The 18809-nt window shown below is 41.7% G+C and overlaps 1 protein-coding gene across 1 annotated transcript in view; it reads left to right on the forward strand.

Annotated features, from left to right (window-relative positions):
* The window catches only part of LARGE1 (LARGE xylosyl- and glucuronyltransferase 1), a 307888-nt gene that overhangs the window by 257504 nt on the left and 31575 nt on the right, over positions 1-18809 (forward strand). The window contains exon 10 of the mRNA XM_083400742.1: positions 8117-8272. Within this exon, the coding sequence (XP_083256868.1) occupies positions 8117-8272 (156 nt within the window). The remainder of the gene's footprint in view (positions 1-8116; positions 8273-18809) is intronic.

Genomic DNA, 18809 nt, shown 5'->3' on the forward strand with positions numbered 1-18809 from the left:
AAGCCAGCATCCCTGGTTCAAACACATATTAGCAGCCTATGCATGTAGTCCTTAGGGAGAAAACGTGGCTGACATATTTAGCACAGGGTGGATTTTAAAAAACAACAACCTGGAAATTAGGAAGTTCCAGTGACATTTAAAATAAATGGCACAATACAGTATATTTGGCACATTATGTATTTTATACTGAATAGGACTGGAGTGAAGAAAAATGTAGCAGAAGCCTCCAGTGGGTGGAAGAGAAAAAGATGAATTGTATACATTGGTGTTAGAGGATTAAGAAGAATGGTGTGGGAAGAAGGAAACACAGAAGGAGATTTTAAATTCCAAACTAAGCTGGACCTGGCCTTTGCATTCCTCAAATCAGATGGAACCAAATTATTCCTATCAAACTGAAAAGGCATCCATTTAATTCCATTTGACCCAGAAGTCACTGAGGTCTGGGGATTTGTCATCATTGCACTGACCCAACTTTATGTTTCAGACTTCAGGTGTCCTCATCAATGGCTGTTGTTCTGCTATGGGTGCACTTCTCTGCTGCTCTGTTCACAATCTTGGGTGATAGACCTATGTAGCTGCTAAGTTGTGAAGTGGACTCCATCTTTTAACAGGTCTCTCCTGTTGCCCCCAGTGGTGGTAGAAGAAAATAGCCTTGTGTGTGTGCGATAGGAGTATCACAGCTGTTCTGTACCCAACAGGAGTTATGAAACTGGAGGCTCCCCATATATGAGGAGTAGAGAAACTTTTCAGTTCAGATGAGTCAAGCTTATCTTGAACATCTGATTTAAAATGCTCCACTTGAATGGGAGTGAGTGGGTTGTTGCATGCGGAAAATATTTATTAGATCACAGCAAACAGGAGATAAGGAGATATGGATAATTAAGACAGTCTGTTAATTTGTAGTGATCAACCAACCAAGTAAATTAAAATATTACCCCCTCTTTTTTGTCATCTGTCTTCAGATTTATAGTCTTTTTCACCATACCTTGGAAACAATTTCCTCTGTGCTCCCAACTCAAGATCTAAGATGGCTTAAACCTAATTGATACATTGTCCTAATGATGAAGCAGCAAATAGACTTCTTTCTCCAGCAGTCTGGAGAATGCTACCAAGGACACAGGCACAAACTACCCACCCCCTGCTCACCTTGCCCAGACCTCCTGGCAAAGGGAGCTTCCTGGTCTTTAATGCCATTGTTGACACACCATGTACTGCCATTTTTTGCATTTACTCTGAATACAGCTGTCTTGTTTTGAATGAAGAGACACACTTTCCCCCTGCAGTTTCTCAGAGCAGGACTAGACACTGTATTCAATATGGGGCTGCCACCCAATGCAGGTGATGGGAGCTATAGTTATTTGGAGGAAGTTGCTGAAGGGTGGCCTAGACATAGCTTCCAGTATTTCACATCTTAGGGAATGGTGAGATAGCATAATAGCTGGCAGGAGGTGTTGAGATAATTTTTATTTTAGTTCAGTCATCTAACAACATTTGCATACTGCTTGACTGTAATAAAACCTCTAAGTAGTTTACAAAAGAAAACAAAAACATTAAAATTATCTACCGTATTGGCCCAAATATAAGCCACACCCACAAATAAGCTGCACCTTTAAAATTTGGCGGCTTGGGGGCGGCTTGGGAGCGGCAGACAGGACGTGTGCCGTTGCCCCATGCTCCTGGGCTGCTTTCTAGGGGGGAGACGCACCGTTTTGCCAGTGGCGTAAGGTTGTGAATATAAGCCACGCTTTAACTTTTCACGATCGGAATTTGGAAAAAAAAGTGCGGCTTATATTCAGTCCAATTTGGTACATGAAACTCATACTATGTACATTGATAGAGGGCAGGATTAGCCAATGTGATACCCTGCAGATATTGCTGAACTCCAAATCCCAGCAATGCTAACCAGCATGACCAATGACCATGGATGATGGGAGTTGTAGTCTAGCAACATAGGGAGAGCACCAACTTGGCTACCCCTGCTGTAGTGTATACAGTAGGATACAGCAGGTCCTATTTAATTCTCAGTCAACAGCACTTTTGGATACAGACTACATTCAGATTAGATTCTTTACATTTCAAGCAATAATGTGTTTTTCTCTGTGCAATGAATTTTCAGTTGCAGCATTTTGAAAAAGACCACACGGCAGTGAAATCCTATACAACAAGTTAATGAATTGTGATTTTCCCCAACAATGAGTTGTGACCTCACTGAGTGAGTCAGGCAAGAGAATTTGCTGGTTGTCAAGGATACAACATAGATATTCTGGACATTCAAAATCATGAGAGAAGACATAGTTTTCTTTTGTGGGGGTAAGAAGAATGGAGAGTTCAACAGAAATTCATTTAACTTCTTATTTTTATAAAAACAAAAAGAAATTGCCCCAGAAATACATTGCCTGGCATTTGCAATCAGTTTGAATGTAATCTATGTTGAACCAACAGATGCTTGGATTGTGATCCTAATCAAATCTCTCCATATGAAAAATGAACTAGCTGGATGTGAGTCACCCTGTCTTCCTCGGCCATGTTTTCCAAACTGGAACAACCTGGTGAAACTTGTCTGCTAATATTTGCATTTTTCAGAGGCCTTAACCCAAAACAGTCATTTCAGATTCACCTCAAACATTTTTCACCTGCTGAACCTCTTGCAAGTCCAACTGCAACTCAAGACCGAGCTGACTCATTGCAATGGTGTCCTGGAAACTCTCTAGCTTAGCAAAACAATTGTGGCAGCTGAAAAATGTTAATGGAGCCCTTCTGTCCAAAACTGGGCTCCTCATGTCTTTGATCCAAGCACCGTGATAAGCTCACTTCCTCAATGAAGGACTGTTCTCTTCATACAAGGTATATTGTCAATTGACAGCATTTCCATGGCCAGGCTGTTTGGGGAGGCCACCAGCAAATTAACAGCTGAGCTGAAATATGAACTTAAGACTCTCCACTCATTCTCTTGACTGCTACACTATGCCGGTTTCATAGTTACCAAAACGTAATTACCACCGCTGTACTGTACAATTTATCAGTGGTAGACAGTGTACTATATTTATGTCAGTCTGTAGGAAATTCAGATTCAACTTACAATGCAACTGTAATTCACCTTACATGTCTACTTGGAAGTAAGCCTCATTGAGTAACTCCCAAGCAAGTGGGCATAGGATTGCAGCCTTAACATTTCAAAAAAGAAGTAGACAAACTAAAAGAATAACTGCATATTCTCTGATAAAACCTAAGCGAGGGGGAAACAATAGCATTGAAAAGGCCATCTTATTTTCTCAAATTAAGTAGCGTGTGACCTTTAAGAAGTATTTGCCCTTTAAGGCAGTTAACATGAAAAATACAAATAGAAATTAGCCATGTTTTTTTGAATTTCTCAGAAGGTAAGGCTAGCTGAGTTGGGGTTTTATAAGTGAAAAATAGCACATTACAGTTTGGGTCCTATATGTAGCTGTAGATAGGTGCTGTTTGATATTTAATGCCATATTATATATGAGAGAGCCAGCACGGCACAGCATGGGAGACCAGGGTTCAAATTCCCACTCAGGCAGGAAGCTCACTGGGTGACCTTGGGCCAGTCACTGCCTCCCACCCTAACCTACCTTTCAGGGTTGCTGTGAGGATTAAATGAGGAGGAAGAGAACCAAGTGTGCCACTTTGAGCTCATTGGTTAAAAGGGTGGGATATAAATGCAGTAAATAAATAGAAATAAAGTAGACAGTGTTAGCTCAGAAATGTGCATGAGCCTGCCATGATCTGGGAAGCAAGTATTCCCAATCTCTATTTGAGCATTTAGTAGTAAAGGGCTTATGATTCTGTGGGTTTAAGATGGAAATGCTGAGTTAAAATTCAGTGTCCTCCAGAGTTCTTGAATTTGAAATGTGTAACTGTAGTATTGACTTCAGCCGAATTAGGATTTAATTATGTATATTGGTTTCAAATAGGCTGCAGTTCTACAGCACATTCATTTGTAAATAAATGCATTTGAGTTCTGTGCAGTTATTCATGAAGAGCTCTTAATTTGCATTTGAGTCCAGCCCAATAACCTGTGCAGTGGGGTGCTTAATGAATTTACAAAAAGTGTAAATTTCCAGTTGCTCAGAGAAGTTTACAAGGCTATACACAGGACTATAGGCCAAGACGCCAAGAACCACACACAGCTAGTCCCTCATGCTGAACTATTCTCCAATAGTTATCTGCATGATAACTATCCTTTTTTCAACAAGCCCAACACAAATACAAGAGCGGAGTACATACGGAATAGTGCTATATTGGACTCGCAAGTACATAGTCATTTATTTTATTTATTTACTACATTTCTATACTACCCTTCATCCATAGATCTCAGGGCAGTCCACTACAAAAAAAATACAAGATAAGAAACGCAAAATACACAGTAAAACAAGAACAAAACAATACCCCCCTCCCCGCAACTGTTATAGTTGGTTATACAAAATTAGCCTAAAAAATATAACTCAAGTGGTTGTTACAACAAAACATACAGTAATCTTGAACAATGGAGTACCAGTAATGAGCCATTTCCATGCAATCTTTCTTTCTTTTTCCCAAATCCATGCATCATTGATTTCCAATTCTGGGAAATCTTTTTCTGATGGATTGGAAACTGGAATCTGTTTGGAATGATTCAGGACCACTTCGTGCTTTGTTGTAATATCCACACAACTTGCAGATATAGCAAGACTTGTCCAGCGTTAAAGGTTAAGGGTGTGTTGGTTGTTGGACTATAACACCCATCCATCTCAGGCAGTATAGCCGCGGTCAGGAATGTTGGGAGCTGGAATCCAACAATATCCAAAGGGCTACAGTTTCCTATCCCTGTAGTCTAGCCTGCCAGTCTTTCTCCATACAAAAGAATGAACTGCACTTTCTCAGCTATCTTTCCAGCCAGATCATTTATTTTTATTGGTTGAACTAAGCACCTCAAGCACTAAATGATTTTGCAGCATTTATTATATCTTTATTTTTGTCATTGTTCATCCTGTAATTTCATTGCTAGCTAACACACCTACTGTGTTTGCAGAAATTAATAGAGGGGTATTAATTACAAAACAACAACAACAACACCTGCACTACTAAAAATTTGGTTGTTTCCTCCTGTCCTTTAACCATGTTAACACCTGCCTGTCCTTCAAAGAAAAAAATTCTGGACACTATTCAATTCCATTCAACTTTCATTCAACCCAGTCCAGGCTCTCTTGGACATCTGTTCACATACAGATTCCTGACACACATTTCAGCTCCGATTAAATCATGAATATCAAGTTCTTGATACACACTAGCTTTTGGAAATGCGAAAACTTTTCAATTTACAGCTGCCTGGAGAGTTGAGGTTGACAAATACCAATATCTAGACTGGCCATAGTGCACCCACAAATCTACAAGATGCCAACCGTTCAGGGCTTACAGTATCTCTAACTCAATTTGGGCTTCATGCTTCCAGAGACCATTTTGGTCCTCAGAGGTATGCACTACCGAATGGATTTCCAGACCCCAAATAAATACAATCTGTTTAGAGCTGAGTTGAGGGAAAATTCTGTCTCTCTTTTTCTTTTTCTCACTCCCCTGCAATTTCTCACACTTGCATGCACGCACAGTGCCCTAGCATAATGCTACACCAACAGCACTAATGCCTCTGCTAATGGTGAGGCCCAACCCCTAGAAACTATTGTATGAGTTCTACTCCCTTGGAGAAACTCAGTGAAATGATCCCCACAATTTCTCTGCCTGCAAAGATGGCGGTGAGTTTTTGGAAGGCCAGGTGTGCACAGCTCTGATTGTAGCTGCCTGCAAGGTCAGAAAAATGGGTTCTAGATCTACTCTACCAAAGCAAGAAGAGTGGAGTGGATTGATCCAACTGAATGAAAATCTCCTTTATTTTTCTATCATTCTCCTCTTCTTGTCTGATGGCTGGTTTTCCTGTAGAGCTTGGCAAATCCGCTCCAGCAACATTCAAAGTCCTGAACAAATAAACTGCCCAAATTTATTTTGCAGGGTTGAAACCCAGTTTGCTCCAATAACAGGAAATTGCTGTTTAAAAGATTGGTTTTAGGAATGGCTGTTTTGATCATAATTAGTAATAGCTACGTTTTGGCTCTGGTTCATGGGGTCACAAAGAGTCGGACATGACTAAATGACTAAACAACAACAACACATATTGGCTCAGTTCAGAATCCCAGGTTGAAATTTTGTGGCAGTCAGTCAGGCTCTACTGAGAACACTGGAAAAGGAAATTATCTTCTAGTTTTGAGGACTATAGCTTGAAATGATAGCAATGTTCTTACTTTTCCCTTCCTCGTTTTCTCCTTTGTGCTCTTAAAATAGTCTTCCTCCCCACCTTTTAGGTGATCAATAATTCCCATCCTTTGCCATTTGGGCAGAATCACTTACTTGCATCCTTCTAAAGCTGTTTAGCTGCAGCTTAAGCATTCTTTGCTTGCATTCACTTATTTTTCTGCTTCCACCAAGGAAGGCAACTTCATTTCAGTAATGCTTTAACACACCCTGCTTTTTAGGTTTTATGCAAAGGGCTAAAAAAGATGGTGAGCCTATTTCTCCAGGGGTGATTCGCATGGAAGGATTTGAATGTAGTGCAGACCAGCAAACAATTTCGCTGTGCCTTATTACATGACCATCCCACTGCACCACTCAGAGGCTTGCTCTTTTGGAGCTAAAACTAGACACTCCACATAAGCAGCAAAAAACATCCCTTTTTTACAAGCAGACATAGTTTTAGCCAGCATCACATACTGAATGAGGATTGGAGTAGGGAGGCACCATTTAGGGTCTTCCACAGTTAAACCCTTTCTTCAAGGAAACTGGAGAACATGAAGTAGCGTATGATCCTAAGTGATTTGAGACTACTTCATTTCTTCTTGGTTTTGTTTATATATGTCTTTTTATCCCTCAGCGGTTAATTTTGGCCTTGCTGCATAGTCGGCACTCTGAAATTCCAAATAGGTTTGGTCTCATTGCCTAAGGAAGATGCTTTCAGATTAGTAATAAGAAGTGCCACGAGGAAGTTAAATAAAGCTGTGATACAGCACTGCAGCCACTGCTTACTCAGCTCTTGGCAATTTTTTTGCTGCTCAGAGTGCTGCCGCCCCTACATGTAATTTCTCTAATGGATGTACAAAGCCTTCAGGAGCCCCAGTTTGGAAGAGTTCCCAACAAAATCCTCTCTCTCTCCCTTCCTCCATGCATACACACATCTTGGCCTCTTTGGAATTCATAGAAGCTAATGCTTGAAACAAAGAATCCATTTTATGCCTAAAATGTAATCTCCATAAAATGAATTTGTTCCAATCTGTCACTTCTTGATCCCCACTGGAGGTTTTTCTTCAGGGCCTTTAATTCTCACCCTATTATCATCTCCCCATTACGTTGCCAAAGCAGAATGAATGGTGGCTTGTTGATTGGGCTGGGGGTAGGGAATGGTGGGGTGACACCTTTTAAATGGGCTGCCTGGACTCTATTGAAGACACAGTAGGTGAGCTGTTGAAGCTGGCAGGACACGGTATTCATGCACAATGCAGCACAAGACTTCAGCAGTGTGGAGAAGAAAATTTCCCAGTGCTTAATTTTTTTTCCTGCAGAAAGTTTTTCCAATTCATAAGTTCATTAGTAGCAGGGGATGGGTGCCAGCTGTCACTATACATTAGGCAAGCTTGACAGTTTCAAAAGTTTTGGCTTTGTTTACTCAATACAAGTAAAATAAGCATGCTAAGTTATATCACTCTGTAGGGCATCGGGGGGGGGGGGGGAATCCAGTGCAAACTAATATTGAATTTTCAAATTCAAACATTTCCAGAAAATTCACATTACAGCAAGCCTTCAAGTGAGATAGAGTCCTATTGTATGTCCTTGTTTGATAGGGATGTTTCCCCAATGTTTCATGTTCTGCAGCTTCCTTGAAAAAAAGGTAACTGTGGAAGTCCCTAAATGGTGGCCCCCCCCCACTCGAATCCTCATTCAGATTCCAACGCTGAGAAAGGATGAAGTAAAATGATTGTAACAATATAATGAGAAAGGTGTTCTTTAAAGGCAGCAGGCAAATGTGGCTGCGTTTTCATGACGGGAATGGCTGCTTTGTTTTTTCTCCTAGGTGATCCATTGGAACTCACCCAAAAAGCTGAGAGTAAAGAACAAGCACGTTGAATTTTTCCGCAACCTCTACCTGACATTTCTAGAGTATGACGGGAATTTATTGAGGCGGGAGCTCTTTGGGTGCCCCAGTGAGGCTGATGTCAACAGCGAAAATGTAAGTTGGAAGCATGTGGCTTAAAGATGGGGGTGGGCTTTTGTTTTACATGGACCTGTGCAACTTGGAGGGAGGAGGGCTTGTATCCCAGGGCTTGTATCCCAGCTGAAAGAGTACAGGTTTGCTGTAGAGTCCATTGCCTTTCTTACTCTCTCTCTCAACTTTCAGAGGATAGCTTTCCCAGATACCGACAGACTGGTTCATAACAGTCATTCAGACTTGACTCCCACAGATTATTTTACAAATTTATCAAGAAAAGGGGTAGAATCTCCAGTATCCTTAAGCAGGTGTGGGGAACCCTTTTCTGCCATGGGCCTTGTGTCTTCATGGGTAATTTGTTGGGTGACTGCCAAGCCAAAAGTAGGTGAGGCATCCTCTTTTCCCTGTCTCTCACTTTCTACCACCCTCCTTTCCCTCTGGCTGGCACAAGCTATTCAAGGACTTTTCCAGCCCTAATACCTGAAATTCTTCTAATGGGGGAGGCAAACCAGGGACCTTCTGCACACAGAGTATGTGATCTGTCATTAAGTTATGATTCTTTCCCTGCCCACTCCCAAGTAGAAATGCAATGGAAAAGAGACTGGATTCACAAAACGTCCCCCAATCTCAATAGTCTACATTGTTGAAATGATGAAGAGATGGAAGTAGCTAGACCTATACTTTTGAAAAGTTATGTGTCTTCATATTTCTGCATATATATTGCAAGCTGTATAATGGGAAAGCGTTTGAAGGTGCAATTATTGTGGGAAATTGTTTGAAATTACAGCTAGTTTCCTTCCGTAATAGCTATATGCTGAGTTCTTCCTCCTTCCATGTACCTATGAAGCACAATAGCAGTGTTCAGGACAAGTAGAACAAAACTTGCAATTCAAATCCCTCGGGCAAAGTGGTCCTTTTTAAGTTAAATGCGGGGATATTTATATATAAAGGTGTGTTCTTTTGTGTATGCAGTATCAATTTGTTTAAAATGTTACAGGCAGGATTTACTGCATGATGCATTTAAATCAGACTTTTGCAAAGCCACCTACAAGAGAATTCACTAGCAGAAACAAGGGAGGCAGATAATTTTAGGTGCCCCTATAAGAAAAGGAGTTTGGGCACCCCAAAATTCCTCATTACCTAAATTCTGCAATTTAATATTCACAATAGTTTATAACTGTTGTTTGTGTTATGCTCACAACCACCCTGTGAGGAAGAGGGCTTTGCTGGTGGCAGAGGAATACATACTGAACAATTGCTTTTAGGCTTCCTCTATGTATATAGCTGGTCACACTTCAAACAAATGGTGAATAAATGCAAGGCTGAATTAGGTTGGTTGGGGGTCCTGGTGCAGTTCCCAAAATAGGACACACACACCCCCCCCAATGAAATTAGGTGCCACAAATTAAGTCCTGTAGGATCTTAAAAGTTAACAAAATTTTATGGCATAACCTTTTGTGGACTACGAGCACTACTCTGAGCATGTGGAGTTTCACAACTCTCAGCAAAATGAAAATGAAAAGATTCTTACCAACCATACAGTGAAGATCTATTACTCTGTGCCAGGGCCAGCCTTATCATTAGGCAAAGTGAGGTGGATGCCTCCAGCAGCAGCAGATGCTGGGAATTGGGAAGCAGTAGCCAGACAGAGCTATGTGTGCTCTGTTGTTTGCCCTGCATCCCCCAAGCTAGCTTTTTGCCCTCGGGTCCAGTGGAAGAGGCTGTGCTGTCACCAGTGTAAGATTCAGATGCCAGTCTGGCCAGGCATCTGTACTTGCAATTGGAGGGAGCACTGTTGATTCTCCACCCCACCCCCACCCCTTTGGAGTTATTTTCCTACTCTTCTTGACTTCTTAAAGAGACGGTCATGTTGCTTTAGAACTCATGAAGCTAACTATTGTGCATAATTTCATATCTGAAAATCAAGGGTAATTACATATGCCTCTAGATATACTCCCCCAGTTCAAGCATCACACCACACACACACAACTGTAACTTACAAGATAGAACTACAGTTTCTCACTTCATTTAAAAAAACAAAGAAACTAAACCCTCAAACACACTGGCCCAGTTTAGACGTAAAATATACAAGCCTGGAGCTCGTATGCTCCCTTCTCCTATGTCAATGTGACCATGAGAACAAGATTATAAACTTTTCTTTCCAGTTTCAGTTAACTACTGTTTATCTTAATGTCTCCGAACCATAAATTTCAGTTGATTTTAGCTATGGTTTATGGAAGCAAGCCAGCTTCACATACCATGGTTTGAAGCTGGCTTATTTCCTCACTCCATGAAGACTAACCATAATCTGGCTAGGTTTGGACATAATCCTCCATTGCTGTGGTTGGTTAAAATTGGAAGCAAAATCTCATTTTTATCGCAATACATTCCAATGAGGCCTCTGTAGTTCATCATTATTTTTATTCTAAGTTTATTTTCGCTCACTAGTTCCTTTCAGTTTCTGCTCAGTGCATTCCAGCAATAAATGTACTCCTTTCTTAGTTGCAATAAAGTGAGGAGGAGTTTTATTTATATCTTAAAAGGTGTTCCTAACAACACAGAGAAGAAATTAAGTAGATATTTCAAAATACCTTACAAAACCTGCAATTTTAAAAAGAAATCTTTCCAACTACGTGAACAACATTTAGAATACAAGTCTGAAAACTTAGCATCTGAAAACCACGGAGAGCAAGGGGGGGCTGTTCCTTTAAACGGCAATTCTAGTTGTGAGCCTATAGTCTCCACTGTGTCACTTGCCATAAATTGTTAACACAGACTACCAGTGTACCAAGTAGGGAAGCCTTGCAATGTATTTATTTTTATTTCATTTATTTTAAAACATATACAGATAGCCCTCTCATATAAAATATCAACAAAATAGGCAAGTACAAGATAAAAATGACTAGCTCACCTTGAGAAACGTAGCACAAGTGGATAGGCTTGAAGAGAAGTCTGAAAATTAGCAGCAAGGATGCTGGCCGAATCTTTGCTGGAAGAGTATTCCTCAGCATGGGACCAGTGACACAGAATGCTCTACTTCCAGGTGAAGTCAGTTGTCCCCATGTTTCAAAAGCTTGGCTAACAGCACTCTTATGTAGCATACCTTAGCACAGAGGTAACTTTATGGAATGGAATGGAATACAAATGTCATTCATTCATTCATTGTAATATTTCCCTTTTCCAAAAAGCAAACGATCAAGTTGAGTTGGGGGAGGTAAGACAATAAAGAATACGTTCAGAGATAGATGGCAGCAGCACATATGGAGGCTGCTCCTTACAAGAGAAGGGCTGTCATTCTGTTTTGCTTTGCCTGCAAAAAGTCCCTGGCAGCTCCAGGGATGGGTGAGGAATATCTCCTGTTTAACACCCTGGTTTGCACCTCCCAGTCAGTGTAGACAGTACTGAGATTGATAGACCAATGTCCTGTCATGAGTCTTGAGGCATCACCAGGCTCAGGAATGGCAGACTAAGATGGACAAGAAGGAAAACCAGGCGAATGACCGGGGGGAGGGCTGAGACCTGGGAACAAGAGCCTTGCAAGTGGGCACCCTTGGCCCACCTTTAAAAGCTTGGCAGGTGGGCATTGCACCCCATTGGGACAACTCCATTTTTCTGGCCTCCTTTCCCTGATCTTTGACTCCTTGGACTTGACCTGCTGCTTCTAGCCTGGCTAACCTTTCATTTCCTGGAAGCTAACCTGAGCGTAGCTGCTATTGTGATCACTAAATTTTGCTGAGCTTGTATATCTTATTTGTCTCAATGAAGATCTCTTCCTTACTCTCAAGTAAGAGCCTCTCTCATCATGATCTGGGTGGGAACCAGGATAATAAGGCACTTCCTATGTTCCCGCTGGGAATGTTAGTGCCAATTCGCCAAAATGTTCTGCTTGGCATTCCTTGTAGTTCTGGTGCTGGGAGGGGTGGAAATTACATTTGCCCAGTGGGCAGGCTAGCCCCACACAAGAGAAAATACTAGTACAGGATTTAAAACAGCTCTGCCTCAGATAATTTGAGGGTTGGTTGAATGGTAGCTTTCATTGTTTACAAGATCAATGGCTTATGCCTGTCACTTGCAATCTGGCTGTCTCAGAATTTACCCTCAAGGGGTCATTTCAATATGTAAGCTATTACAACTTAGCAACTCCATGTTATTAGAGGTATTGCATTTAGAATTTAATTTGTAATTAAGAGAGCTTGTTTGGAATGCAAATATCTGTTAAATACCTAATGGAGTTCAATAGGTTTTATACTGCCCTCAGTTATGCTTTGGCCTCATTACAGCACACTAGTGTTAAGAAGAGGCATTACAGAGAGCATAAATTAGATTTATAGTTTTTTCCTTATGCTCCTTGTTTTTTGCCTGTATGCAAAGTAGCTCATTTCTCCTGTATATTATGCATTCTGCTGCATGCTGGTGGTTTCTTCTTTTTGTGATTTCCCTCCCTAGTTTGAGTTTTTGTACTGTGGGTTGTGGTGAAGGAGATCATTCACAGATGCTAAAATGATTTTTTTAGTTGCTCCAGGGATAGAACACCATTTTCACATAATGGTTTGACATCAGAAGCATTTGAAACAGGATAGGCTGGAAGTTTAAGTAAATATTTAAAAAACAACAACAACAGGGGAAACCAGGGGCCTAATTTCTGAAACCAAGTCTTTTGCTTACCATTGAAATATGTTTCTTGATTTTGGTGGGCAGAGCAAAGTCTCACGCTGTCTTCAGCATTATTATTATTATGTATTAAATTTGTACATTCTTCCTGTCAGTAAAATTTGAGATCTAAAATAGGATGGGGACCCTCTGGCCCTCCAGGTGCTGTTGGGATGCAGCTTCCATCAGCCCCAGCCAGCATCACAGGTAGTCAGAACTGGTGAGGGTTCTTTTCCAAGAACATCTGGAGGGCCACCAATTCCCCCTTCCTGTTCTGGAACATTGCTCCTTACAAGAAATAGGCATTTCATTGCACAGCTTCTGGCAAATGCTGAAGAGGCTCCTCTTTACCCTGGCTTTTGATACTTGGCGTGGAAATTTTTAATACCCACGTTGTATTTGTGACTGTAAGTTGTTTTACACTGTTTTTGATACTGTGTTTTAATGTTGTAACCCACCCTGGGACCTCATAGTGAAGGGCTGGTCGTCAACAACAACAGATTCCTATATGTCAAAACAGTTCTTCCCTCAGTTTAACATTTTTAAAACCAAGCTTTCTTTGGGAAAACCCAATTCAGCATCCCCCTGTGTGAAGGTGCCAGTACCTGATCATAGCAACACACAAGGAGAGCTTGAGACGTGGGAGTTAATGTGATGGAATGTCCTGAAAAGCTTACTAGAAGAATTCATTTTAGTTATAACAAGCACACAGATGGCAGAGATTATCAAGGGAAGAAGCCCAAGAACATGACATACTTGACTTCAGAGCGGAGATGCTTGGAATGTTTGTCAATGGTAGCTTATTGTATCATGTGACTGTTATTGGGATTCGTAAACTTTTCTTTCCTTCCTCATGTTTACAGTTCGGTTATCCTACTACTTAGTTGCTTTCTTTAGAGGAGGGATATGAGTATCCTGACATTAAATATATATTTTTAATCTCTGTTGTGGCAACTGAACTTGTGTGCTTGGGTTTGGACAGATGGAGGGAAGGGGGGAGATCTGATACCATTAGTTCAAATGCAACAGGGGAGCACATTTGGTACAAAAAGGGAAATTATGGTAAGAAAAATAAGTCTTTTGTGCTAAGTGCAGGGCCTGTAAAATGGAAACTATTGAAGGGTTTTTTATGCTGCCTAATAACCGGTGGTGACAATATATGTGATGCACCACCCGTGTCATCTGGTGACTTTGCTTTCACAGTTGCTAAATGAGCCACCAGATTTAACAAGGGTTCTGCACTAATTTGCTCCATATCTCATGCATGGCATGAAACGTGGAAGGGGGAATTTACAGCCCTTGAAGTAAGTGGAAAGGACCTCAGCAGGATTAGTGGCCTTTAGATCAAGCATTGTTGCCTGTCTCATCCTCCTCTTCCCCGCCTTCTTATTTTAATGCTGAAAGTAAGTTTCCAATGAAAGTCATAAAAGCAATGCACACTATAATATCTTATTTATGAGCTTTCTATAGGCCTTTAATGTTTATGTCCAGCATTCCATTACCAGAGGACCTACTTATAAAGCGCAGGGTTGTTCTGTAGTATGTTTAGTATACCCAGTTGTGACTTCACAGCAAAAGCTGTAAGGCAAGATATAATTTCTCTAGTAAAGGCCTCATATTCATTCCGTATTCACTTTTTTTCTTTTTGCCGCGACTTCTGTCAGGGGCATTCATATGATGAAGCACCAAAACTACTGAGAGCAGTGGCAGTGATAAAAACTGTGGTGCAGGGTAGAGCAGTTTTGTGACTGAAAGAACTTGCATGTTACCAGTTTTAAGGGAATTACCCTGCCAGTAACAAAGAATGCTTAATTACCTCCAGAAAGAGCTGTGCCAGGGGAAAAAATCCCAGCCACTTGATTGCCCAGCCACTGAGGGATCTGATTTTTATACATGGAGTTTTGAGGATTTATTCAGTTCTGTTCAAGTCTAGTGCAAACATGTTGGATGGTAGCTTTTTTTGGGGGGGGGGACAATTGCCAAAATGTAGGCATTTGAGGAACTTTCCTATCCTGAGTAAGGAATAGCTGATGGGGAAATACTGATTGATTATGTAAGCCTTCTTGTGAGGGCTGTGTCCTACAAGATAACCTGTAAATAAGGATGTAATATAATCATATAATAATTGGTTGAAGTCACTGTTCGCGTCACTTTTTCTGTCCCCAAAGTCTTGTGTGGTAGAATAGTAGCTAGTGGGCAGGGGTCAAAAACAGGATCCACAAATACTCATGTCATGGTCACCATGGCAACCACCCTTCCTGATTAGCATCACTTATCATAACACATACTTCAAAATATGTTGCAGAGGCAGAACCACCAAAGCACAACATGAAGTTAGGCCTGGAAATGGCACACAAAATGGGGGTCCCCTCACGGTTCCTTTTCAGTGTCTCCAAAGAGCAGCCTGGAAAATGTGGATGAGGCAGGGTAGACCCTTTAACTTTAGAATGTACTGTAGGGATACTCAGAGCAGAGACTGAACTAAAAGCACAGCAGCTGAGGGCAGGAAACAGCAGGAAAATTAAAAGCTGCTGAAACCACTCCGATTATAAATTCAGACCAGCTAACTGCTGTGCCTGGGAGCGCATGATCAACAAGACGAAAAATACTGTTGCAATTAGTCTCTGCACACCAGTGGAATAGCATTGCCTATCTAGAGCCTGTTTTGGAATGCAGAACATTTTAACAGCTCCTCCATCGAAGTTCCTGGACAATTCCTTCGGAATAATGCAGCCCAAATGGAGACTTGCTTTTAAAGCTAAGGTTGTATATGCACTTCTAAATTGCTCAACTTGATTCAAAGGTTTGTTTGCTTTCAGCAAGCTGAAGTTTTTTTAAAAATAAAAAACACAGCATAGAACCACATAAGTTAAAGTAAATTGATATAAGCAGACAGCCGACACTATTATTTGTATTTGGGCACACATACAAAAAAGTCCCCTTTCCCCTAAATGGATAGCCACAGAAGAGCCACAGCAGGTATGTATTTTGGCTAGCCATAGGGGAAAAAAACAGTGAAAGCTGTAAAGGCAAAGCACAGCATGCTTACTGTGTGTGAAAGAAAGTTTATAACCATGCAGAACATGGAACACAGAGTTCTGTGACTATCAGAGCAATCCAAGCCCTGTTGTTTGAGGTGGGGGGTTGGATTGGGCAAAGGTGTTCCCCTACACAGCTGTGCTAGCTAATCCTGCCTCCCTCCAGTCACTGCCAACAGAATGGCCCAAGGGACATGCCATCAGTACAGCACTTCCCTTTCCAGTGGGTAAAAAATGCCACCAGCCAGATTCTCCCTGGAAGTCGAAGAACTTGGAACAGGCCATTATGGGGATGTTGAGTGGGAGGGACAAAAATGGCCTGGATCCCAAACCAGTTTCACTGATGTGACAAGATGCCACCAGGCCTGATATGAGCCTGGTGCACCACTTCTAGGCTGGTGCAGCAATCTTCATGCCACCTACTTTCTACCCCAACAGCTGTACCTCAGTGGTAGAGTACCTGCCTTGCATGCAGAATGTCCTGAGTTCAATCATCAGTTTCTCCATGTAGGGTAGGAGAGACTCTTCTTTGAAACCCTGGAGAGCCACTGCCAATCCGTGTTGACAATACTGACCTAGATGGACCAGTGGTCTGACACAGTATTGGGCAGCTTCTTGTGTTCTTCACCCAGCACAGCAGGCCTGTGGATGCAGTGGTTTGAACAGAACTGGAAGTTGGGAAGGAGACAAAAGTGTTGACTAGAGAGCAGGGTTCCTGTGCTTGTAAATTGTTGGGAAGAGATAATTTTGGATGATGCACTTGTCCTACCTCAGTGTTTTGGGGGAGAGAAATACCAGACCTGTCAACAGCCCCTCTTCAACAGAAAGGTTCAGAACCTCGTCCTCTCTGGTATTTCACCATAAGCTGTAAAACTATGACCGCCTACTGGCATTAATAATAATCCTCCTTTCAAAAGAGGGAGCCATGTTAATTAGAGCAGTAAGAGCAGCTCTGCAAGTGCAAGACCTAAAACTGGTTTAGAAGGAGATTTGTGCTCGTTGCTGTTATGAGATGTTGAGGGAGAGTTTTAAGCTTTTCTTCCCCTAATTAAAAAAATCCATTTGCAAAAGAAGTTGGAAGTTACTGTGCACTGAAAGATAACTGTATCCATCAAGGACAGCCTTTAATCTCACAATTAGGTCCATGCGGACAAGCAAGCCAGCTCAAGACATTTTGCTGCCTGAGGCAGAGCAGCAGACAGCTCTTTCCTCCCATGTCAGGGTGCACAGTTCCCAAGGCTGGTCAAGTTATTTTGGCACCTGAGGCACAAAATCCCACAAGCACCTTTCTCCCTTCCCAGCAGTACAAATGCAGTACAGTAATAAGTTAAATAACCATCAGTTTGCTGCCCTTTCATGTCACCTAAAACTAGCTGCCTAAGGCAGCTGCCTCCTTCAGCCTAATGGTAGGGCCCACTCTGTACAAGATCCCCCAGGCTATAAATATTTCTTTGAGGAGTTGTTGTTTTCAGCTTTAGTAGCTAATTAACGTACTGAGAATTCTAAAACAGAAGGTTGGCCATGGTAGGCTTAGCTTGTCCATTGACTTGGGCATGTCTAGTGCAAAATTCTTCTCCTCCTCCTTTGAATAGGAGAAAGCTGTGTTGTGTTATAATCTGCATTTGAAAGACCACCTCAGTTTGTGGCATGGTGCACAAGGACCTGCTGTCTGGAGGTAGAAGACCCAAAGTCCCCTTGAATATTCAGAATTAGCTGTACAGTCGTTTGGCCCATTTTCCCTTATGGCTTGTGTAAATATTAATATATCATGAAGCTGCTTGGAGAACTTTGAAAGGCTAGAAACTGGCTATAGAAGAACAAATGTAGCAGGCGACTACCAGTCAAAAGGTGAACATATGCAATTTGTCACATCAGCTTTCAGTTGATTGCATGTACAGCAAACCAGCCCTCATGCAGTAGAATTTGTTTCACGGACTATCGTGTCTTATTCTTTAAGGTTTTTTGTGATAGACAGCAAGGAGCAGCTAATCAACTGTCTAGGTAGATGGATTCTGTCTGTCTAAGCCACAGACAGGGAGTCACCCTCCACCACTGATGTTGTTAGGTTACAGTTTCTAATGTCTCTGTTCATTGACCAAGCTGGCTGGGATTCACAAAAATGGAGTCCAACAACACCTGTTGTTGTTTAGTTGTTTAGTCGTGTCCGACTCTTCGTGACCCCATGGACCAGAGCACGCCAGGCACTTCTGTCTTCCACTGCCTCCCGCAGTTTGGCCAGACTCATGTTGTAGCTTCGAGAACACCGTCCAACCATCTCGTCCTCTGTCGTCCCGAGATGGTTGGACGACACCTAGAAGTCCACAGATTCCCCATCCCTAGTCTAGGTCCACCTCAAAAGCAGTTTCCTCTGATCTGAAGTTGAGGCGCATGCCCCAGTTCACTGTCCACATAACTAAGTTAGAAAATATCCTTTATCTCCTCTTATTTTCGTTTTGAACTGGTAGAAATCTGTATCTCTTTGGTAGTTTTTTATTTTGTATTTCTTACACCTTCTACATTATTTTATTCAAAATCTAATGAAAGTAGTTGCTACTTGTATCTGTGGAACCATTCTCGGGGGGAGGGGGATTCTTGAAGGAGGATTGCAAGGGCTTTTAAAATTATTCCAGCTTAATATGTACAATCAGGAAGAAACTGACTACTTGAACAGCTGCACGGTCCCCTTTATCTAAAGCTTGTTCTTATACAGTGGTACCTCGGGTTACATATGCTTCAGGTTACATACGCTTCAAGTTACAGACTCCGCTAACCCAGAAATAGTACCTCGGGTTATGAATCTTTGCTTCAGGATGAGAACAGAAATTGTGCTCTGTCGGCGCAGCGGCAGCAGGAGGCCCCATTAGCTAAAG

This window comes from Podarcis tiliguerta (assembly GCF_965153285.1).
Source record: "Podarcis tiliguerta genome assembly, chromosome: 10".
Taxonomy (NCBI): domain Eukaryota; kingdom Metazoa; phylum Chordata; class Lepidosauria; order Squamata; family Lacertidae; genus Podarcis; species Podarcis tiliguerta.